This window comes from Anguilla rostrata, chromosome 9 (assembly GCF_018555375.3).
Source record: "Anguilla rostrata isolate EN2019 chromosome 9, ASM1855537v3, whole genome shotgun sequence".
NCBI classification, from domain to species: domain Eukaryota; kingdom Metazoa; phylum Chordata; class Actinopteri; order Anguilliformes; family Anguillidae; genus Anguilla; species Anguilla rostrata.
In genome coordinates this window covers 52,225,654-52,249,788 of record NC_057941.1, presented here as the reverse complement: position 1 = coordinate 52,249,788, position 24,135 = coordinate 52,225,654, and the positions used below count along the sequence as shown (strand labels likewise).

General features: G+C 46.3%; 2 protein-coding genes across 3 annotated transcripts; both read left to right on the top strand.

Moving 5' to 3' along the window:
- Positions 1-8,537: 8,537 nt before the first annotated feature.
- On the top strand, positions 8,538-13,273 carry LOC135264137 (uncharacterized). The gene is made up of 5 exons (XM_064352835.1): positions 8,538-8,683; positions 10,313-10,600; positions 11,123-11,359; positions 11,811-11,923; positions 12,272-13,273. Exons 1-5 carry the CDS (start codon positions 8,578-8,580, stop codon positions 12,545-12,547), a joined length of 1,020 nt encoding a protein of 339 aa, XP_064208905.1. The 5' UTR covers positions 8,538-8,577; the 3' UTR covers positions 12,548-13,273.
- A 2,016-nt stretch (positions 13,274-15,289) lies between these two features.
- Positions 15,290-22,768, top strand: si:ch1073-15f19.2 (nectin-3). 2 transcript variants are annotated; one of them, XM_064352833.1, is made up of 9 exons: positions 15,290-15,539; positions 16,615-16,983; positions 17,663-17,781; positions 17,961-18,102; positions 18,439-18,554; positions 19,419-19,560; positions 20,654-21,046; positions 21,449-21,551; positions 22,245-22,768. In XM_064352833.1, the coding sequence occupies exons 1-9, from the start codon at positions 15,479-15,481 to the stop codon at positions 22,369-22,371; spliced, it is 1,572 nt and encodes a 523-aa protein (XP_064208903.1). In that variant the 5' UTR covers positions 15,290-15,478; the 3' UTR covers positions 22,372-22,768. The 2 variants fall into 2 exon arrangements, with proteins under 2 accessions (XP_064208903.1, XP_064208904.1); XM_064352834.1 differs by having other exon boundaries at positions 15,292-15,539; positions 16,636-16,983; positions 22,245-22,766.
- The last annotated feature ends 1,367 nt before the right edge of the window (positions 22,769-24,135 follow it).

Sequence of the window (24,135 nt, the reverse complement as noted above, 5' to 3'; positions counted from 1 at the left end):
GGTTCAGCGCTTCGTGGAAATAAAAACTCGCACTTACACCAGCCCTCCGGGAACAGAGTCGCCAGTGCCTGATCTAGAGAAAACTCCGGAAAAAGGGGATGCAACATTTCTTTCCTGCAATCCGATTGGTTATAATACTTTTTACCTGTTACATTATTGGTCAGTCAGATTGAGTTGGCTTCAATCTCAGCGCGAGATTGGTCATCAGTGACTGACCATTGGTTTGTTAGCACGTTATTAGCATTAGCGTTATGTGTAGCATCTTTCATTTGAGTCTATTTAATCTTGGTTATTTACAAGATCGGTTGCAGTTTTTTGGAAGTTTGGTGCATGGCCAAAGGGCACCCTTTAGGCCAAACCCCTTAGGTTTTCAGTCCGAAACGAAGCAGGACTGTAGGCGATCCTCTGGTGAGGCTGGGTGTAAAATGCTGAAGCCCTGTTCAGTGTGCTCACCGCACTGTGCGGAACGGGGCTGCTGGGCATGAGTCAGATTAATCAAATAGAGAAATATCTGTTGATGAAGACAAACCGTTCAGCCCACATAGGATTCACTCAACCAGGGGTGTCAAACTCCGGTCCTGGAGGGGGCGCTGTGTGTGCTGGTTTGACTCCGGTTCTGGAGGGCCGCAGTGTCGGCAGGTTTAACTCCAGTCCTGGAGGGCCGCAGTGTCTGCAGGTTTAACTCCAGTCCTGGAGGGTCACAGTGTCGGCAGGTTTAACTCCAGTCCTGGAGTTAAGTGTAAGCCTGCAGGATGGTAGATCTCCAGGAACAGGGCTGGGCAGCCTTGCTCTACACCTTCCAGATGTTCATCTCCATGTCCTCCCTGTTGATGAAGCTGTTACTTTCTCAATGTGATGTGTCTTTTGAAGATTCTAGGGGCAGTGGGGTGGAGGGGGTAGAATTGGGCATCAAATGCAGTTGGGAACTGTAGTTTATCACCAGGATCCCCTGTAGTTCAGAGGCAGAGAGGACGGAAAGAACAAAAGAACAGCGGTGGAAAGTCTTTGACGGGGTTCCAAGGTCAGGTGTCCCGTCATTCCCACGATCTGTTCCTGTTTTAGGATTCCAGCTGCTGGCTGGCACCCCTGGGGTACCCCCCCCCCCCCTTCAGCTACATCCGAACCCGAGGTGACCCAACGGAGTCCGTCGGGCCGCCCGATCCTGGGCCCGGAGAGGTGCAGGGCTTCTCTGGAGCTGGCTCACCTCTCGAGATAAATAATAAAAACAAGCAGAACCTTGTAGCTCTGTAGGACCAGGGCTGGAGACACCCGTCCTAACCTCTAATTACCGCCTTGATAATTACTGATTTTGGGAAATTTGGCCCAATTCTCTCTGTGTCTGTTTGTTTTCTCTCTCTCTCTCTTCCTCCCTTCTTCTCTTACAGCTGATCTGCTGTCTCAGTGTTATTGACACTGAATCCCCTGGTCACAGAGGAGCGGTCTGACTGACAGAGGAGAGAGAGAGAGAAAGAGAGAGGGAGAGAGAGACAGAGAGAGAGAGAACCTGGACCTCTTCATCATGACGTTTTGGTTCAGTGGAACTCCACCCCACAGTGAACTGCATCTGAGACCCCAAACACAGAGCCAATGTAATCAGAACAAGTACTGTCCAAATATTTTACTTAAATTTCATATATTTTTTTAATCCCTGGTGAACTAGAACCCAAATCAGTTGCATATGTCACATCAGGTTTCCATGGTAAAATTTGCTTGTATTGGGAATTTCTTAATTTTTTTTTGCAAAAGACTTATTACATGATTAAATTAATTTGTTTAGATATTAAAGAAAATGCTTGTCCAGCAACCTGTCACAGTCTATACCTTTTCACTGAGTAACATATACAGTGTAGAGACTGCCAGCTTATTAGAGCTTGCTTTGTACAACCTACATGTCAAAATGTTACATACAATTAATGTATTTGATATTGTTAGCTATACTGGTTCATGGGTCATGGTTATGTGTGTGTGTGTGAATGGTAAATGGTAAATGGACTGCATTTATATAGCGCTTTTATCCAAAGCGCTTTACAATTGATGCCTCTCATTCGCCAGAGCAGTTAGGGGTTAGGTGTCTTGCTCAAGGACACTTCGACACGCCCAGGACGGGGTTTGAACCGGCAACCCTCCGACTACCAGACAATCGGTCTTACCTCCTGAGCTATGTCGCCCCGTGTGTGTGTGCATGTACGTGCATGCATAGGGACATGCACAGTCCTTGTCCCCGTGTGAAGCAGGGCTGTTTGTGTGAAGGACAGGCAAGTTGTTTACAGGAACATACAGGGCCCTGGGGCCCGCTCCACTGCATTTACTCACAGAGGCTCCTGACTGTGACCCTCGCTCCCTCTGTCAGAACAGCCCACTCCAGCTCCAGCTCCAGCTCCAGCTCCAGCTCCAGCTCCAGCTCCAGCTCCAGCTCCAGCTCCAGCTCCAGCTCCAGCTCCAGCTCCAGCTGCAGCGCTCCTCCTGAGCTGAAGCGTAGTGGTAATTTACGAGCTCCAGGCTGCGTGCTGAGGCCGAGCTGCGCTCCGCGCGGGGACGGAGGGCGGAGTTTCGCAGCGGTTCAGCGACAGGACACATTTGTCTTTGTTAGTGGACGTCTAGACGTTACTGGGCTGGGAGACGCTCCCCGCTGCGTCTGCACACTGGAGCGCTGGCACACCAGGTTAAAGGCTTCTGAGTAGTGTGTGTGTGTGTGTGTGTGTGTCGTGTGTGTGTGTGTGTGTGCGTGTGTGTGTGTGTGTGAGTGTGTGTGTGTGTGTGTGTGTGTGTGTGAGTGTGTGTGTGAGTGTGTGAGTGTGTGTGTTAATGTGTGATTGTATGGGTACAGTATGTGTGCATGCATGCCTTTATGTGCGCATGCATGTGATTGTGTGTGTATGTGTGTGTGTGTGTGTGTGTATGTGTGTCTATGTGTGTGTGTATGCTCATGCACTTGCACACTAACACTGTGTTAATCTTCCTCCTCACTAACGCTGTGTTCAGGGGTCAGTCTTGAAGCCTGTGACTGATATGGAATCCGACTGAAGTTCCACAGGAGTAGAGCCAGTATGCAGCCAGAATTCCAGTCATCCCATTGGACGGCTTTGCTCTGTAGGACTTCAGGTCATGTGGCACACAGGGTCTTGGGACCGAATCGCAATGGAGCACTCTGACTGGCTCGCTGTGGGAGAAGTATCCAATCAGAGTTTTTGTTCACTGGAGAGTGTGGTGCCAGTTGAAAGTCAGGCCAGCTGAACTGGAAAAGAATCAGAATTATGAATGAAATGCCAGTCTGTACTAAGAGCTTGTGAACCACACATTCACTGTACATGAAAAAAGCATTAAAAGATAAGAAAGAGACAATCATGCCATTTACCCAAAGCCATAACTCAACAGGACAGATAAGATCATATAGTATAATAGAGTTATTTGAAGCATTAGGTATTGTAGATTCCATCTTAAAAATTCACATATTTGTAAAAAACGCTGGATTATTGTGAGTTTGAGTGACAGGTCACCCTGCGTTCATTAGGGAGTCTGGCTCAGTCATCGCTCATGGAGCGCGCTCAGAGAAAGAAAGGCCCTTTTCCTTCCCAGCATCCTCCTCTTCCTGGAAGGGAAAGGCACCTTGAGGCCGGCCGTGGACTGGACCAATCGGAGAGCGGAAGGTGAGCCAATCGGACGTGAGCGCGTGCCCTCGCTGTACACTTCCCCTGGGGGGGGGGGACTGCCTATTCTGGCACCTAAGGAAAAAAAGAAGGCAGTCTGACTTTTTTTATTTATGATTGGTGCAATACTGCTTCCGCTGGTGCAAAGCGGTACTGCAGACACTGTTGCAGGTCACCTTAATGGGACTGTTCAAGGACACAATGGGGGAATTATCGCACCACCTGCCTGGTTTTCTCCCTCCCTTTACCATCGTGTACTTTGGTAATTGGAATTTGCATTCTCCTTAACAAAAATATAGAAATTTGACTTAACTCAGGAGCTGCTTCATCAGACAGTTTTGAGGAAATTATTGATAATTGCCTCTGACCTCTACCTTCGTTTTTGATTTCTGTTTGAGTGTATTTCAGAAACGCTCTAGGCTCTGTTGAAATGACATTGTCTGCACCCAGAGAGCTAGTGTTTACAGAGGTCATATTAGGGCAAAGATATTTCCTCCACCTTCCCCCACCTTAGGGCAATGATAGTTCAGACATCTTACACTGACACTGGCCCTGAGCCAATCACCCCCCCCTCCCCCCCCCGCCTCTCGGCCCCCCCCGGCCCTCTGCAGCTCATCATAGGGGAACTGCACACAGGGGGGGTCTGGGTGATGTGGTTCTGATCCACCGTTCGTGTTGGAATGTCTCATTGCCGCTTCTGAGCTCATTTATTTTGATTACGTGAGGTTAACCAGTCTGTGGAAGGTTGAGAAGAAAACTACCATTGCCACCTCAGCATACACACGCACGCACACACACACACACACACACACTATGACTGTTTACATGAGGACATTAAAACGACATCAGTGATTCTCTACATCCATCACCCCCCCAGAACAAATTGATCCCACCTGTGCCCCCCCCCCCCCAGCCCGCAGAGAGATCCTGCCAAAAAACCTCATATTCACGTCCCGCTTTGGTCATGTGACCCCTGTTTGGGACAGCAGCTTCGATTGCGTGTTTGTGGAGAGGGATGGAACCTTGCCCATGTCTTCTTCATCGTTTCTCTCCTCCTCATCCCCCTCCCCACACTCCTCCAGTCCAGCCCGGCCCGTGTGTTTCTGGTTAAAGACAACGCAGTCACACAGACGGACCGCGAAACGGCTTCTGCCCCCCCCCCCGTCTGATAAGTCTCATATAAACCCAGGGAAATTTTCCACAGGATTTGAATTGAAAGCAGCCATTTTGATTTTAAGCATTTTTTTTGTTTTTTTGTGTGAGTAAAAAAAAAAATTTTGAGGACATCTCGGGTAGATGTTGCTTGAAAAGCTCATGCTGTGTGGAGGTCAGAGTTGCTTGTGTTAGGGTTAGGGTTAGGGTTAGGGTTAGTGTTTTTGTGCCTTCTGTAAACTCTTCCTCTTCCTCAGTGGTTTTCAACTTCCGAGTCAGACACTCGCAGAGTTTCTCAGGGTATGAAAAACTCCTCCCTCTTTCTCTCCTATCATTATTCAGCCTTTTCTGTCTCTCCCTTGCTTTCCTCACTTCTTCCTGGGTGTGGCACAATGAATTTTGCACAGGGAACATCGAACAGGGAGCGGGCCCTGAGTTATTCACTGAAGTGCCCTGCCTGAGAGTTAAACCTGCAACCTCTACATTACAAGCCCAGTTCCCCTTGCTATTACTTACACAACTCCGACGAACTCGATTTATTTTCTTCCCAGAATGTCATTACGTCATACACATTTTCGGTGCAATTACCGCCACGACCACTAGGTGGCACACATGCCTAACCCGTTATCCTCGTAACTTCGGCTGCTCAGGCTGATTTCTCAGGTATTAAACTGATAAACTCAGTCTATTACAGAATTTATTTTATTTAAAAATGTTTTTTTTTATTTTAATTTTTTTTTTACAAATTCTAAATGCTGAGATACCGCCGATGGGCCTGTGTTCACAAAGCGAAACGGATTTCAGATGCGTGCGATATATAGTTTTTGTATAACACAGTTTCCGTATAACACAGTTTCCACTTCAGAAGGCACTGATGTCAAACTGCCAGGGCGTGTCCTCCTGGAGCACGGTGAAATGGAAGTACCTGAACATACACAAAGGTGTGATTTAAAAAAAAAAAAAAACTTTATTAACTGGCTCAGTAAAACAGACAGGCACCCTTTCCCCCTGCAGCCGATTGTCATTAAGAGTTGACCTCTGAACTTTGAATTTGGCCTCTGAATCTTTTAAGGTAAATGACTAGTTTTCTAATGACTATGACAAATATCAGGGAAGTAAGTCTCGCAGCGAGAAGAGAGACCGTTTTCAGATGATTTAAAAAAAAAGATTATTTACAATACAGAGAAATGTAAAATCTGAAACATTTCATTAACCGTAACATGAAATTACTGATCATAAAAAAACATTCAGACTGATTACAAAGTGGAGGTGGTTTTAATTTCTCCAAATACATGTTGTGGAGTGTGTGGCCCAGAAACTGCTCTCTGAACTTACAAGACATGTCACCACTACCCTTAACACATTAAACCAGTTTCACTTTCAGATGTGTGCAAGTATGTGTGTGTGCGTCTGTGCATGTGTGTGTGTGTGCATCTGTACATGTGTGTGTACACGCATTTGTGCATGTCTGTGTTTGATTGTGTGTGCCTCTGTGTTTACTTGTGTGTGAGTGTGTGTGTGTGTGTCCTTGTGTATCTGTATATGTTTGTGAATGTGCATGTGTGTATTTGTGTGTGTGTGTGTGTGTGTGTGTGTGTGTGCGCGTGTGTGAGTGTGTGCACTCAGTACCTGCATATCCATGCAAAATATCAGGCGGATGTAGCACCTCTGGTGAACACTTTCACAGCCACAAAAACTGCCCTCCGACTCGCGCGCGCGAAGTGCTGAACGCGACAGCTTCAGTTGTGTGTGTTTGATGAAGGTGAGCAGATGAGCATCAACACTGCGGCGATACGCCCTCCGACATCAAGGCTCTTAAACCGCCATTTCCTGCGGTCCAGGCTCTTCTCAGAGCGGTCCGAACGAGCCAGACATTCTCCGTGCGGTTTAAGCCAACAAGGGGACGTTAAAATGACGTTAAATGTGCGGTATCAGCTTTCAAAAGAATAAACACGCGCGCTGTCTTTGCTGGTTCATTTGTTCAACAGAATGCAACCGAAGTTCCAGCAACGCGTGGCTTCAGCAGCGTTTATTTCTGTTGAGCAAATACGAGAAGAAGGCTACATTTGAATCAATAAAATGCGTTTGCGGCAGCGCTCGGTCTTGGGGCAGACTGGAGCCACGCCTACTGGTTAAGTGGGAAATTGAACACGCAACTGGGTCGCGTTAAGTAATCCGCGCGAGGTTAGTGAGCTTCTTTCCACCGTAGGCGTCAGAATGCGAGAATACGTGGCGAGACCTCCGGAGAAAAAAACACCGCAGAAAAGTTTTCATTTAATTTTGGTTTAGTTTGTACGGAGGATTAGGGCCACGTGCAATTTTTTTTTTTGAGTTCTGACTTTAAAGTCAGAACTCAAAAAATTTTTTCACATGTGACCCTAATCCTCTTCCGTAAGTTTGTGTTGTTGTTTCAGTTTATTATTATTTTTCCCCACGATCCTGTGATATCGAATTTTTTTTTTGGTTTGAATTAAATTAAGTTGTTTTGAACTTTATTATAGTGTAACACTTTCATCCTGTAAAATGACTTTGTTATAATGTAACATTTTCATTTTGTAACAGTACTTTATTATAATGAAACACTTGTATCTCGTAACATTTTTATGTTACACTTTTATCCTGTAACGTTAATTTGTCATAATGCAACACATTTATCCTGTAACATCAATTTATTATAATGTAACACTTTTATTTTGTAACGTTCCTTTGATATAATGAAACACTTTTATCTTGTAATATTGTTTTATTATTACATGACACTTTTAGCCTGTAACTGTAACAGTACTTTATCATGCTCTAGGGCAGGGGTCAAACTGCAGCCTCTGCTGGTTTTTGTGATTGCCATACAATCAGCAGCCAATTTAGGCCTTGGAAACAAGACTCTGTAGCCAGGCAATTGCTTAAATTAAGCACTTAAATACAGGAACTCGTTAAAATCCAGCAGACACAGCGGCCCTGTAGGGTATGAATGTGAGATCCCTGCTTTGAGGCATCAGTGTGTTACAGCTAGACACAACCAGCAAGCACATGCAAGGCAATTTTTTTTTTTTTTTTTGCAAATTATTATGCATATTTCATATAAACGGAGCTGCTTCCTCGTATATTCATACAGCGAATCGCAGCAAGGGACTGAACGACTGCAGTCAAAGTCTAGGTGGCACAAAGACACATTTTCCATATGCCACCTGACACAGATGCAGTACTCAAACCTGTCATAGCTGAGCTCTACTGGCCTTATACCAGACCTGGGTCAAATCCGTATTTGGATTCAAATACTTTTCTTTCTGTTGATCTTGGGCTGGTGCAACCGAGCTTGCCAATAGAACCAAAAGGTGGGGTTTGCACTTTTTTTTTTGAGAGAATGTCATGGGTTCCACTACACCAGGCAAGCTCAGTAAAGTGTGGAAAATATTTGAAGCCAAAACAAATATGCATTTGACCCAGGTCTGCTGTATGTAGGCCGGCTGCTGCGTTGGCTCTCACACAAGAGCACGGCGTAACTTGCCTGGTTACGAAAGGTAACCAGCAGGTGAATTATCCGTCAGGGTGAGCGCGTGCCAGCGTCCTTCGCATGTTGAGGGAAGAGGAGAAGGAAGCAGCGTTCTGCGTCACAGCGCGAAATGAGAGAGAGACGATCGCAGAAAAGCAGAAGCGTTTCTTACGGGTTCGTGTGCGATTGTGGTTTCTAGACCTGCTTTCCATTATATATAGCGAAGAGGTGGAGCAGGTTTGGGGTGGGGTGGTGGGGTGGGGGGGGGGTGTCAGTGCACTGCACTATATGCACAACCGCCCTGCACACCCCCGCAGATACTCAAACTCAAAGATGGGGACTTTGATGAAGATGGCGGCTGTGGTTCTCCTGCTCCCAGTTGTTCTCGCCCAAGGTGAGTCACCTTCTGGTCCTTGGCTTGGGGGGTTTTTTTTTTTTTTTTTTTTTTTAATTCTTGTTTTGTTTTTTGTGGGAGTTCTCCGCCACTCAAGCCTGTTTTACCCACAGTTAGGACCTTATTTAGGATTGGTGACGCTGAGCATGTCAAATTCGGTGTGAATTCCACCTTACAGACTACAAAAATAAGCAAGGAGAATAACACAACTCAAGTTTGCTGATGAGTTTGGCTCCATCAACCCAAATTCACTTTCCTCTGGATTATTATTAATTTATTTTTTATTTTTTTATTTTTTGGTTGAATGTATGAATATGTTTAATTTGCTGCTGATTCAATTGTGACTTTTCAAAGGGAGCGTGAACATATTTAAATTATTGGCATTGTCTTTTTAAAGTAACGACGCCAGCACTGCAGAATGCTCAGGGTTTATTTAACAGTATTTCTGCCCGAGAGAGATGAAAAACAGACTCTCGCAGTTTAATTTAACACAGAATATTTTACTGCACACTTTACTGTACATTTTAATCACAAGATTAACATTCGATGTGAATTTGGTGTGAAGTTAATCACTGCAAATAATTGGCTGTGAACCTTAAGTTCATCGATGTACTGCTGAACTCAAAATATCAAATGTATTTAGTATAGCGCCTTCGCACAGTAAATATATACGGTGATGAATAACTTTGGAGAGAGTGCATTTTATTCTTACGGAGTTCACTTGATCTCTATTGAACTCGTATGACCTTTTCTTTTTCTGTTACTGTGCAAAAGCAACTGTGCAGAATCTGCAAAGTTTTCAAGTCAAGGCACAGGAAGGAGATGTAGCTGCAACTGTCAATATAGGTCAGTCAGTATAAGAGCGTCAGCTAAACGCATAGATGAAATTTATCTGAGCTTTTGCAGTTAGATTTTACATTGTCTCTGCAGCAGGAAGCAACTGAATGATGATAAGACAGCCACAACAATTCCTCAAAATGTCAACCGGAGAGCACATTTAAAATGAGTTTCACTATTAAAATGTACAGTTTGCTGAAACTCTCACAATCATCAGTTGCCTGTGCCTGTAGGTTATGGGGCTATGAATCTTATTTGTGATATTAGGATCATCTGCAAAAAGTAAATATAAGTTGATGCAATGTTACTATGTCAAGTTCACTCGCCATTTTGTGTAAAAGAAGTGGAGATATTTTAAGAGTGACAATGTTGCGTCAGGAGTTTCATTTCTATTTGGGCCGCTCGAATGCCTGCGGGTGTTAACTTCAGTTGATGAACTGAGTTTAAGTTGGTTTTGGTCATTTCCTGAAATGGAAAAGGAAGTGGAAGTGAACTGAGCAGAACCCTCAGAGGTGCCACAGGGCCAATACTCCGCGTTGTTCAGGTCCAATGGATTGCTGACACCTGGACTGTCGCATCCTGTGTTGGGCGGACCCCCTCCCAGGCAGACCCCCCCCCAGGCAGACCCCCTTTCTCTCAAGCCCGCCCTTCTGGAATTTTCTATTTCTCAAAAATGTAAAAAAAGATTACAAAAAAAAAAAACGGACAATTTGTAAGTGGGTGAATTTGATGCACATTGTCCAAATACTTGAGCGTTTTTTTCCCCCCCTCTTTGTTTTCCATTGTTGCCAGGTAACGGGGTCCCCTGCTTGTACAAGGCTGTGGGGGATTCCGTGACGATTCCCCTCCAACGCAAGGACTGTGGTGGAGAGAACAGCTTGTCCTGGAAGTTTAATTCAGGCGAAATTTTCAGGAAGAAAAAGCAAACTGTCTCTGTTGGCAAAGATTTGGATGTGACAGAGGACGGATCTCTAAAGCTTGCGGATCTACAGGTGTCCAGTTCAGGAGTGTACATAGGCGAGCTCCATGACACTGATGGAAAGCGATGCGGACAAGCAAGGCAAAATCTGTGTGTGATCGGTAAGCAAAGGCCAACAAAGAGAGATCAACAGGGTTCTGGTCCCCATGTTTAGTAACCCTGAAGAGTAGGTTCTTTGGAATGTTGTTTAAAAAAAAAAAATTTTCATCAAAAAACATCCCAAGTCAGTGTTCTAGAACTCCACTGCTTTCAGTCACCAGCAGCGATTGTGACATCAGCGTGAGAACGTTCAGTTGATAGCATTCTGATCACGTACTTGTGACCTCACACCTTAGAGGGTCACGTGGCTCAGAGCAGGAGTGCCAGCTTTCCCCACAAGCAGCCGTCATCTCAGCTAACCCACAATGTTGCTGCAACGTTGTGACAAACCTTACATGAACTATGTAACCATTAATATCGCTAAATAATAATTAGGCTGTGCGCAGTGGCTTCGGAAGCTGCGGTGCTGTGCTGCATGAGAGCCATATCAACCGCTTGTCCTCTACGGTCTGCCACTGTTCTACTTCTTGTCTTCTACGCTTTATTTCAGAATGTACTTTATTTTATTTTTTTCGTTTTTCTAGAGCGCGTGTCCAGGCCTTATGTGACGTACACCTGCAGCGAGGACGCGGTCACTCTCACCTGCGACAGCGCGGAGTCAAAGGTTAAGTGGACTCTCAACGGCGGCGATATACCTGAGGGGGCGTTTAAAAAAACGCTAACGGTTCCCGGAAGACCCGCTCACGACGCTAAGTATTCGTGCACAGCTTGGAACGAGGTCAGCCAAGAGAAAAGCGAGGATACAACAGTTCGGTGTGAAGGTCTGTTTCGCGCGTTTATGTTATAGCCTACCTGTCGATGTCCCTTCCACCGCCCGTTTCTTACTCTGATGTAAACTTCGCCTCTTTACGCTACTTTCCTCTAAATGGTAAATGGACTGCATTTATATAGCGCTTTTATCCAAAGTGCTTTACAACTGATGCCTCTCATTCAGCCATTCACACACACACTCACACACACCACGTGAAAGGCTGCCATGCAAGGTACCAGTCAGCTCGTTGGGAGCAATTAGGGGTTAGGTGTCTTGCTCAGGGGACACTTTGACACGCCCAGGGCGGGGGATCGAACCGGCAACCCTCCGACTGCCAGACAACCGCTCTTACCTCCTGAGCTATGTCGCCTCTACAATCTGTGACTGGGGGTGTGTGCTATATGACTGTGCGCTGCTACTCGCTTGCATGTCAACAAGGCACGTTTTCTCCATCCATCCAGTCCAGTTGTCCTTTGTGATATCACAAAATGAGGAAGTGAGAGAGGGAGAAGACGTGTCCATCCTCTGTGCCAGCACCCCACCTGCAGACGAGTACACTGTCTGGACACCCAGAGTGAGACCCCCCCCATCCCCCCAACACACACACCTCACCACCGATCATGTATTGACCACGCCCCCATAAAAACCAAACCAAATCTGTCTGAACCGTGGAGAAAAGAAGGCGTGCTCTGCGCAGATATATGCAGTTAGCTTTTGGCTCTTGTATGTAAAACAAACACGACACTTCAGTGTATTGCACTCATACACACACACGCACGCACGCACACGCACACGCACACACGTGCACACGCACACACACACACGCACACACACACGCACACACGTACACACGCACACCACAACCACACACACACACTCTCACACACGCACCATGACCGTGTGTGATCTCGCTCCATTCCAGAAGCAGTCCCTCTCGCTGGGCGCGGACGGTGAGTTCAGGTTGCCGAAGGTGACCAAGGACGACGCTGGAACGTACCTGTGCCAGCCGCGGTGGAAGCCACCTGGCCCGTACGACGACGCCGCCAACGCCACCCTCCAGCTGCGTGTTTCCTCCGCGAAAGACGGCCAAGCCTTGCGCGGGGGGACGACCCCACGGGTCACTTCCGGGTCGGAGGGCACTCTCCTCCTGGCCACACACATGCTCTTGGTCCTCTGTCTTTCTGGCCCCGTAGTTTAAATCAAACGTGGTGCAACACCAGGTCAGATCCGTTCCGGGATGTTGTCCCAGACTCGCTGCCCTTAACTGCAGTGATGAGACGAAGTAAGTGGTCCTCCTTTCATTCCACGGGGACCAGTTTAAATGCGGTGATGTCAAAAAGTTAGGTAATCATTTCCTAATATTTAAGACAATAGAACTAGAAAGAGAGTGCCACTTTTTCTTCTCATCACTGCATTTAATCAGCCGAACTATTATATTTAAATTTTAACTGATATTTGTGAGTAAATCACAAACCACAGCTACAGCTGCACATGTGCCATTCTTGGTGAAAGCAGTTGTACTTTAGTCCAGTATGGGTGTGAACACTGTGTAAACGGCTCTAGAAATTTCAGCCAGAATTATTGGTCAGAACAAGAAGTGGCACCCACACACTGCCCCCCCCCCCCCCCCAGAACTGGACCTGTGCACCCCGGAGTTCAGGAGTGTGGTTTGCACTGACCACTAAAGCAAAGAGCGCCCCCTATCTGTGGCATATTCACTGCGACGTTTCAAACTTCGTTCAGTTGGGGCTGTATGAAATTATTTTATGATGTATGTTTTAAATGATTTCTTTTAAATTTTATCTTTCATTTGGCAGCACATTTAGGAAGATGATTTTAAAGCTTTCTGTGTTTAAAACATGTTCCCTCTGCAGCATTGTGGTACAGAGATATTTTAATAAAAATTAAGAAATGAACAAATGTTTGTCCTCAAAGATGTCTTTGATTATAAGTTTTTTATTCTGTTCTGGTTTTGTTTTTTTTTTAGTGTGCCTTTAAAGTAAAGTCACTGCACTAAACTACAGTTTAGTGTAAAAACACTGCTGTGTCATATTCCTGTCCAAAGTGGCTCTGGCTTCTACAGTCCTCTGCCCTGTGTGCTTGGACCTACTAATGTAGTGAATGGCCTGCTTTGTCCATGGCTGTGGTAACCAACCCTGTTCCTGCAGATCTACCCTCCAGTAGGGTTTCACTACAACCCTAACAAAGCACACCTCACTCAACAGCTGGAGGTCTTGTTCAGCTGCTAATTAGTAGAATCATTTGTGCCAAATTAGGGTTGGAGTGAAAACCTGCAGGATGGTAGGTCTCCAGGAAAACTGGTTGCCACTGGTCTGTGGATTTTTTGAGAATTCAGATGGTGTGCACATGAAAGCTGAATCACATGATCAGAGGTCATTCATCATCTTTCAAATCAGTGTAAAAGTGAAATACACTCATGTTGAAAGTGTGAAGTTGAAAAAAAAAAGTTCTTTTTAAATGGTCTGTGAAAACAGAAGCATTGATTGGCTGTAACTTTCTGAATGACTATTGGCTACTTGTAGAACTATGGCGATGTTTTGGGTTTCTGTGTAAAGCTTGTCACCAGACACCATTCAAGCGATGAAGGCTGTATCTTAAATGTTTTAGACATTAATTTAATTTGAAATAACTTAACCCATTCAAGCCCACGGGCAGCTAAAGTTGCCGAGGTCTCTACCACTCTTTTTCCATCTGTGAATATTGTCTGGAAGACAATACATGCTTTAAAAACAATCATCATTACTTGAAAAATACAATTAAAAATGGAAAAAAAGAAAAAACAAAACATGTTCATATGGAAGGGTGTGCAAATGATTATATGTAAGAAATCTCTGGCAGAAATCTGGGCATTAATGGGTTAAAGAGATGACTCTTCAGTCTGCCTCAAAATACGACCAGTGGCTGATGTAGGGCACTCAACCCACCACCAGGGGGCGGTGTTGGATAAGCATTGTGGCAGAAGGGGAGGAACCACCCACCCCCAGTTGCAGGTAATGGATGTCTGACACAGAAGTGACATTCGATCATGGCTCGTAGGACAGGGACACTCAAACCTGGGGGGGGGGGGGCATTTCAGAAAGCAGGATTACTGAGTTAGCCGGATAACTGCGCTGAGTAAAACCCTGAACGGCTCATTCCACTTCAGTCCATGTTCCAGATTTGGGAGTGCTCCGGGTTTTACTCAGCGCAGTTATCCAGCTAAAACTCCGTAATCCAGGGCTCAGGCCCACAGGGACAGTAGCACCGCTGGTTTTCGTTTTTGCCTGACGGTCGCTGGTTGGTCAGAGGTCCCACCGTCCCACTCACCTGGTGCCCCAGGTGTAAATCAGTCCCCACGTTAGAGGAGGAGGAGGAACAGCAGCAGCACCGCTGGTCACCAGGGTCTGATTTGGGCGTCTCCGCTCCAAGTCCTCTCCTTTATGTACTCTTACATTTTAACTACATTTCATGAAGATGTCGAATGACAGCAAAAGGCTGTTCGCATGTCCCTTTTTTCATCTTACTGTAGTCGAATCAACAAGAGAAGTAGTCATACCGCAGCTAGGCTAACTGAGCCAGGGGCAATTGGTGGGGAAAAAAAGAAACCACCTTCCGCTCAGAAACCAATGCTGCAGTACAGGATATGTCTGGATAAGTTTTCCTACATTCATTAGTTTATCTTTATTTCCAAATAATAAAAATACGCAACTCGATAGCAAATAGCTCTGATGGAAATGATCGCTTTACCTCCACTTTATTCACAGGAGATTTGTCCTTTTTTTTTAACGAGAAAAAGGTAAAAAACGATCAGAGGGAACGAGCGACGCACACCTGGTCGCTGAAGAGCCGTCACCGCAGTCAGGCCCGACCCCATTGGCCCGCTCAAGGCGGGAAACAACGATGCGTTGCCTGGAAACAGCCAAAGCCAGCGTGCGGGTGACTCTCAGCAGGTGAAGCTCTGCTCGCTGCGGTTTTTTTTCTCTCCTTTTCTAGCTGCAGAGAAACGAAACAGTGACTTCCTGTGGCAGACACTCTCGCTGTCTCCCTCGCTCTCTCTCTCTCTCTCTCTCTCTGTGTCTCTGTCTCAATCTTTCGTGGCCCACCCGGGGGAGAGGAGTCGGCCCCAGACATGGCTTCGGACGGGAGCGTTACCGCCATCGGCCTCCTGCTGTTCACCGCCTTCACCCAAGGTAGGTCACCCGCTAAGTGGGGGAGCGCCCAGGCTCGCGCGTTCAGCCGCCAATACCCGCTCCGAGGATGCACAGCGCTGGCCGAGACTGACAGTGTTTCCTCCTCATGTCTTAAAATATGCATGTACGTCAGCGGATGAGTTCTGCGTGAAATACATATATATATATATTTATTTTTCTTGTTGCCATTTCTCATATATATGTATATATAGGTATGTAGGGAGCAGAGGTGGAAAGTTCAGGGGTCAGAAAGTAAAAGACCCGCCATGTTTTTCTTCAAAAACCCAAGAACTCCCAAAAAAAGCTGATTACACACCGATTAGTTCTGCCTCCTGGCTGAAGACTTGCGCCAGTCAGAAAATCCAGCTGTTTGGACCACAATACCGGGGAGCGCTTTTACTTTCTGAGCCTGCATTTTGCACTTCTGGCAGGGAGAGGGGGGGAGACTGTGTGATATGGCAGTCAAACCCGTACTTAAATTCATTTGACCTTATCCTTGGTTTACATGAAAGCCTGGTTCTGGTGGGGGACTACAGTTCAAACCTGACATCGGCAGTAAATGAGGGCGGAGGAAGGAGGCAGACAGACACAGACAGACTAATCATGCAAATCGCTAATTGTTAAAATAGTAACGTGTGGTTAGGACAGGTGTCCCCAGCCCTGGTCCTGGTGAACTACAGGATTGTGTTTGCTTTTTATTTTTTTTTACCTCAGATTCAGCAAGAAAGAGAGAGATGGAGAGAGAACTTTAATTTCCCTGTTTGAAAATACGATGGTGGTCAGGGTAGACGTTCCTTGTGTCTTTATGTGCGCCTGCCATTCTGGTGGCAGTGTAGTATAATGGGTAAGGACTTCGGCTTGTAACCTAAAGGTCGCAGGTTCGATTCCTAGGTAAGGCACTGCCGTTGTACCCTTGAGCAAGATACTTAACCTTCAGTATATATTCAGCTGTATAAATGGATGCAATGTAAATGCAAAAAGTTGTGTAAGTCGCTCTGGATAAGAGCGTCTGCTAAATGCCTGTGATGTACTGTAATGATTAAAAAACGTCCGTGGCCTTGTCGACCGTGTTCAGGTTTTTCGGTATTCCTGTCAGGTCATTTTGGGATGTTGGATCGCTCGTATTCGATCAACGCGACCGTGGGCCAGCGGGTCAACCTGCCCTGCCTGCAGGAAAAGCACAACCTCAGCATCCTGCAGATCGAGTGGAAGAAGATGGAGGGACGCGCGGAAGTGAAGATCGCCATCTGCAACCCCACGTACGGACCGCCATACCTCTACTGGACAAACGTCTCCGTGAGTGTGGAGATGTCCGGGAAGGCGCTGAAGGGGTCCGTCCTGGAGCTCCAGGAAGTGAGCGTGTGGGACAGCGGGGTTTACGTTTGCGAGCTCACCACCTTCCCCCAGGGGACGGTCAAAGCTAAGACCAGCCTGACGGTCACAGGTACGAGTCTCAGCGTCTGTCCAATGTGCTCAGAGCTTGAGTTCCCCGCCGGGCTCAGCGTCTGTCCAGAGAACGTAAATGTGTGTAAATGCACATTTAAATGCATGCGTGCAAATGTGTGTAAATGCACTTTATGATGGGTAAATGTGTGTAAAATGCAGTGTGTAAATGTGGTAATGCAGTGAGTAAATGTGTGTAAAGCATGTAATGTGTGTGAATAATGTGGTAAATGCATGTGTGTTAAATGTGGACATATGTGTGGTTTGAGGGGGGGCCAAGGGTTGGGGGACGATGTGCATCTGCAAGACCCTCCGCAGCCTCTATTGGCCCTCCCAGGTCCCTCTTCATTTACTGACCTCCCTTCATCTCATTTAAATGTGTGTAAATGCATGTGTAAATGTGTGTAAATGCATGTGAGTAAATGTGTGTAAATGCATATGTGTAAATGTGTGTAAATGCATGTGAGTAAATGTGTGTAAATGCATGTGTGTAAATGCATGTGTGTAAATGTGTGTAAATGCATGTGTAAATGCACATTTAAATGCATGCGTGTAAATGTGTGTAAATGCATGTGAGTAAATGTGTGTAAATGTGTGTAAATGCATGTGTGTAAATGTGTAAATGCACGAGTGTAAATGCATGTGTGTGATTGGTATGTTTTCTAACTGTCCCGGGACAGATGCGCCGGTCTCTGCCAGGGTGGTGTGGCCAAATCGGGTTGTGAGAGAGGGGGACGATGTGACCATCCTCTGCACCAGTACCCCTCCTGCCAGCTCTTACTTCCTCTGGCCCTCCCAGGTCAGCCCTCTTCATCTTTCACTGTATCCTCCTCTTCCTCCACATCCTCCCATTTTAATCTTCTAGGCCCCTGACAGCACGGGTCTGTTGCATATGAAGTAATATAAAGTGCAACATTCAACTTTGATGGTGTAGAAACAACACTGTGTCATTTAAAGCTGGTGTCTTCTCCCTTTCAGAATAAATCCTCCATCTTAAAAAGCGAGGATGGAAGATTCACGCTGCCCAACGTGACGAGAGACGACAGCAACCTGTACATCTGTCAGCCCTCTGACCTGTCCTCTCCTCACTACAGCGCCACCGTCAACGTTACAGTCCACTGTGAGTATGACACAGACCCCAAGTTACAGTCAACTGTGAGTGTGACACAGACCCCAAGTTACAGTCAACTGTGAGTGTGACACAGACCTTAAGTTACAGTCAACTGTGAGTGTGACACAGACCTTAAGTTACAGTCAACTGTGAGTGTGACACAGACCTTAAGTTACAGTCAACTGAGAGTGTGACACAAACCAAGTTACAGTCAACTGTGAGCGTGACACAAATAACTAAGTTACTGTCACCTGTAAGTACAACAGACCACCCAGTTAGCTGACCGTATGACACATAACTTTTCATATGTTTTCTGTTAAATGTGCTTTTTTTCCCCAAAACAAGATCTTGATGAAATTGAATGCGACACCCCCCGCAGTGTTGAGGTTACTGCTGGCCAGAATGTCACAGTTACCTGTGCAGCCAATGCATCCCAGAATTCCCAGTACACCTGGAGAAAGGTAAAGCTGTTACCATGTCCTGTGCTCACACAACACAATCTCAACGATTCCCTAAATCTAAGCTTACATCTTTGGATCTAGTATCCATGTAGACAGTGTCCACTGGTCATGTGTTAGAGATACCTAAAGAAGTTACATTCATGATAATAATAATAATAATAATTGATTGGTTTATACAGTCCTTTTCATGATCTCAATGTGCTTCAGAGAGATTGTGTGGAAATCCACTGATGTACAGCCCCCACCTGGGTGATGCATGGCAGCCATTTTGTACCAGAATGCACGGCACACATTAGCTTAGTTGTCATGCTGTGCTCTTGCTAGCTGTGTTGGATGGTAGCCGCTATGGTAACGCAGATTGGTTGTCATGCTGTGCTCTTGCTAGCTGTGTTGGATGGTAGCCGCTATGCTAACGCAGATGGTTGTCATGCTGTGCTCTTGCTAGCTGTGTTGGATGGTAGCCGCTATGCTAACGCAGATTGGTTGTCATGCTGTGCTCTTGCTAGCTGTGTTGGATGGTAGCCGCTATGCTAACGCAGATGGTTGTCATGCTGTGCTCTTGCTAGCTGTGTTGGATGGTAGCCGCTATGCTAACGCAGATTGGTTGTCATGCTGTGCTCTTGCTAGCTGTGTTGGATGGTAGCCGCTATGCTAATGCAGTTTGGTTGTCATGCTGTGCTCTTGCTAGCTGTGTTGGATGGTAGCCGCTATGCTAACGCAGATTGGTTGTCATGCTGTGCTCTTGCTAGCTGTGTTGGATGGTAGCCGCTATGCTAACGCAGATTGGTTGTCATGCTGTGCTCTTGCTAGCTGTGTTGGATGGTAGCCGCTATGCAAACGCAGACTGTTTGTCATTGCTAACAGGGCGACGTGACGGTTTCCACGTCCGGTTCTCTGCATCTCTGGCCAGTGAGCCGCGAGCAGGCCGGGGTGTACGTGTTGACCGTTGCGGTCAACGCCACAGGTCTCCAGCGCCAGACGGAGTTCAACATAACCGTGCGGAGAGGTGCGTGTTGGCAGTGCGGACCTGTGGAAGGCGAGGGGGGGTGGGGGTTTGGTGTTGTTCTGTGTGCCTCCGAGTTGGTGTGCAAGACACGCTAGATCGAATGTTGGAGTTACGCTCTTGTCTTAATGGTCTGGAAACTGGGCTTGGAACTCAGAGGTTGCTGGTTCGATTCCCAGGTGATTAATTGCTTTTTGAGCTCCCAAAACCTGAGCTGCATCGATAATCTCTGGCTGCTGAAGTCAGTTGTAAGCTTCAGAAAGCAAGCTTGGTTATGCATGTCCCTCATGTTAAAAGAGTGTCTGCAAATTTGTCAAAATGTCAGAATATCAAAACGATGCCTACATTGCCAACAGTGATCACCAGATAATTACTCTGGTGGATTCATAATTCAGCCTGGTTTATCGAAACTTTTTTTCTCCATTCTTTGTCAATAATAAAAGTGCTTGCAAAATTATTTTCTTTCAGTGTACTCATACCAAAGAGTTGTCAGCCTGTGTACATTCGTCACCAGTTACTATGGCCCGAATCCCCCTTCCTGCTCAGATAAAACGCTTTCTCCCAAAGATGCGAGTTCACGTCAGAGGCCTTATTGACTGGAATTTCAGACGTCAGCTCTGCCACGTTTCTGTGAACGCTGTGGTGTAAAAATCCCCCACTTTGACACTGCTGGTGTGCACATCTGTTGCTCTTATCCTTCTCTCTCTCACACAGCATGCATTTTCTGGGTAAATGGGCCACTAGAGAACATTTAAACAGACAGTGGTTTTAACCAGACAGTCACTTCCTGTCTTGTACCGCAAAAGTTTTCTGTTGTCCTCGCTGTTGTCACGGAAACATCTTTGAATTCCAGTGTGGTTCTGGCGACACCTGGTGGACGTTTAAAGACGTGAATTTAATGATTTAATGTTCATGCCAACATACATGTTTATTTATTAGATAATATATGTTCATATTTACATATCGAGAGCAATAATTAATTAAATGCCACCAATTAGGTGTTGACACTGTACAGTGCTTAGGTTGACACCCGAATCCTTTTATTAATTAAAAGATACTTCTTTGAGAGTCAGGCCATGCGTTCATTTCATGGCAGATTCTGGAGACCTCACGCCAAGCACGGCCCCTCCCACCTCCACCGCAACCAGTGGGAACAGCCATGGCGTCACCCGCTGGAGCACTGCCGTATCCACGGCAACGGAAGAAAGCTTGGCCAGCAGCGTCCCTTCCGCATCATCGCCGGCGCGGACCGCTAGCCCCAGCGCGCCGCAGCGCGATGTCACCACCGGCGCTGCTCGTCTCTTCAGCACCGGTCACGCTGGTCCTTTAAACGCTACGCTGCCTCCGTTCGAAAATAACGGCACCGAAAATGCCTCGAGCCCGGGACAGCCCACAGCCACCGCGAGTTACGGAGCCAGCGTTACCGCCACGACCCGCCTTTCAAACAGCAGCCGCAACGTCACCTCCGACCTAGGGGTGAGCCAGACAGGTACGACATGCAGAGTTCATATGCGGCTGCACAGATATTTAAATACATTCTCTACAACAATATCCATATAGTTAATGTTGTTATGGATTGTTGTGTAAAAAAAATATTAGATTTTTGAAATATTACGCAGTGCAGTATGCTTTCCTCTGAATGTCTCGTCTAAATCAGATGAGTTTGAATACAAATTCACACAGGATGAAGAAACTGTTTCAATCTTCAGTCTAAAGACCAGCAAAGTTACCTTTTAAAACCTTTCAAAGGACCTTTTAATCTGAATCATGTTGTTCTTAAAATATGATCTGGATTCTACTGTAGGTACCAGGGTGTCTGGGAACCACTGTGTGTAAATGGCACTACATATAAATTCAGATTGACTGACTGATTGATTGACTGTGTCTCCAGGAGCCAGAGGCAGTGGACGGTATGTGGTGTTCATAGTGGTGCCCATCCTCCTCCTGCTCTTAGTGATTCTGTTCCTGTACGGGAGAAACGTGGTCCAGCGCAGGTGAGTCTACCTGTCTGTCCATCTGTCTGTCCTTCTACCTGTATGTGTGTCTGTCCATCTACCTGTCTGTCTGTCTGTCCATCTACCTGTCTGTCCTTCTACCTGTCTGTCTGTCTGTCCATCCAACATCTGTCAACATCAGTGCACTGTTAAAAGCCAGCTACACACTACTCACCAGATACACGTTACTCAACACCAGTCACACACAACTCAACGGTGCGTGCACATTACTCAACACTGGATGCACACAGCTGAACTCCAGATGCACATTACTCAACACTGGATGCACACAGCTGAACTCCAGATGCACATTACTGAACACCAGATATGCACCCCTAAGCAGTCAAAAACTGAGTCCACACCTGCATATTCCTGAGAAATGTCAACAAAACATGTTACTAAACCGCAATGTACAATCACACGCCAGTTTATTTTCTGAATATTGTTGACAATAGAGGTTCCTTTCTGAATTCTAAGTAGTCTACAGCACTACTGGTGTTTAAAAGAGTTAAAGTATGCCAAATTAAAGTTAAATAAATTTCACCCAGATCATGTGTGGCTTCATATCGACCGACCGCCTTACAGATATAGATAATCTGTGACCAGAAAAACGTTGTGTAAAAAAAAAAAAAACATCCGTCTCCATGCCTCCCTCTGTCCCTCCGTCCGTCTGTCTGTCTGTCCTTCTGGCAGGACGGACATGCCGCCCCCCTTCAAGCCCCCTCCTCCCCCCGTGAAATACACATCCATCAAAACCCAGGACGCCTGCGTCACGATACAGCAGCCCTGCGACAACAGGAATGTTGGCAACAGGAAGTGACATCAGAGTTTCCTCGGGAAGCAGGGCGTGTGGAGATTACTGCCACTGACCTTGGTCTTTGGCCAAGATATGGATGTTACCACTGACAACCCCTTAACATAGGACTAATGGTGTATGAAAAGAGTGCTGCCTGTAATAAATCCCATATAAATGGTTAGTAACCATTTATTACAATCTATATAAGCAGTTATTGAGTCATTAATAAGCCTTCATGCATATAGTGTTACAGATATGCGTTTATTTCCTCTGTAAATAATCTCTTTGTTTAGTTTTTAATTTTAGTTACACTGCACTGAACTGTTTAACATTTTAGCATTTTAATAAAGATACTATTTTTACAAATGTAAATGCTATACATTTTAAATAAACATACAATATATTTAACTATATAATGATGCTTTTGTCATTAATTCTCTTTTCATATGAATATCGCGCCTTCCACTACGTCTGAAATGTTACACCTGGTTTTGGTATTGACTGCAGTAATATGTGTAAAACTGTGATCGGTTTTCATCCTGTATCTGAAGGGGTTTTTGGTGTGTGCATTTTCGTTAGGATCAAAGCTATCCCTCCCCTCTATTTATTTGCACTGCAGTGGCCATTGACAAACAGTTCAAACAAAAACATGGACGTTTAGTGGGCGGCCATTTTGAGGTGCTACCTGGAGAGGCAGTGGGTGGAGTTATGATGGAGTAAATGACTTTCAGAGCCTGTGATGACTCACACTCCTGCACTGTGACCTTTTTGCATGGAGACGGTGACGGATTGGCCCAGCCGTCGGGAGGACACAGTGAAAAGGTCACGGATTGGCCCAGCCGTCGGGAGGACACAGTGAAAAGGTCACGGATTGGCCCAGCCGTCAGGAGGAGACAGTGAAAAGGTCACGGATTGGCCCAGCCGTCGGGAGGAGACAGTGAAAAGGTCACGGATTGGCCCAGCCGTCGGGAGGAGACAGTGAAAAGGTCACGGATTGGCCCAGCCGTCGGGAGAAGACAGTGAAAAGGTCACGGATTGGCCCAGCCGTCAGGAGGAGACAGTGAAAAGGTCACGGATTGGCCCAGCCGTCGGGAGGAGACAGTGAAAAGGTCACGGATTGGCCCAGCCGTCGGGAGAAGACAGTAAAAAGGTCACGGATTGGCCCAGCCGTCGGGAGAAGACAGTAAAAAGGTCACGGATTGGCCCAGCCGTCGGGAGAAGACAGTAAAAAGGTCACGGATTGGCCCAGCTGTCAGGAGGAGACAGTGAAAAGGTCACGGATTGGCCCAGCTGTCAGGAGGAGACAGTTAAAAGGTCACAGATTGGCCCACTCGTCTGGGGAGGAAAGAAAACGTGTCTGATGGGTTGGAGTGGCATTGTGTGCGGTGAGGGGTGAGGTACGGAAACAGGAAGTTCTGAGGGACTGGGCAGGGCAGACAGGAAGTTCAGAGCATGTGGGAGGATCTGGGAACCCACGTCTAGGATTCCCCCTCCGACCTGCTGTGTGTGTGTGTGTACAGATGAGTATGTGTGTGATTATGTGTGTGTGCGGATGTGTATGTGTGTAAGCGTGTGTGTGTACGGATGTATATGTATGTGTGTCAGAGTGTGTGTACAGATGTGTATCTGTGTAATTATGTGTGTGTGAGAGTGTGTGTGTACGGATGTGTATGTGTGTGCGTGTGTGTGAGTGCACGTGTCTGTGTGTGTGTGTGTGCATATGTGTGAATGTGTGCGAATTGGTGGTTCAGGACTTTTTTTTCCAGGAATCACTCTCACACTCTATGC

Coding starts and splice junctions, on each gene's coding strand:
- LOC135264137 (XM_064352835.1), top strand. CDS start 8,578: ATGCACAACCGCCCTGCACACCCCCGCAGATACTCAAACTCAAAGATG. Junction 11,360..11,810: donor TACAACAGTTCGGTGTGAAG/GTCTGTTTCGCG, acceptor CCATCCATCCAG/TCCAGTTGTCCTTTGTGATA. Junction 11,924..12,271: donor ACACTGTCTGGACACCCAGA/GTGAGACCCCCC, acceptor GCTCCATTCCAG/AAGCAGTCCCTCTCGCTGGG.
- si:ch1073-15f19.2 (XM_064352833.1), top strand. CDS start 15,479: ATGGCTTCGGACGGGAGCGTTACCGCCATCGGCCTCCTGCTGTTCACC. Junction 16,984..17,662: donor GACCAGCCTGACGGTCACAG/GTACGAGTCTCA, acceptor GTCCCGGGACAG/ATGCGCCGGTCTCTGCCAGG. Junction 19,561..20,653: donor CAACATAACCGTGCGGAGAG/GTGCGTGTTGGC, acceptor ATTTCATGGCAG/ATTCTGGAGACCTCACGCCA.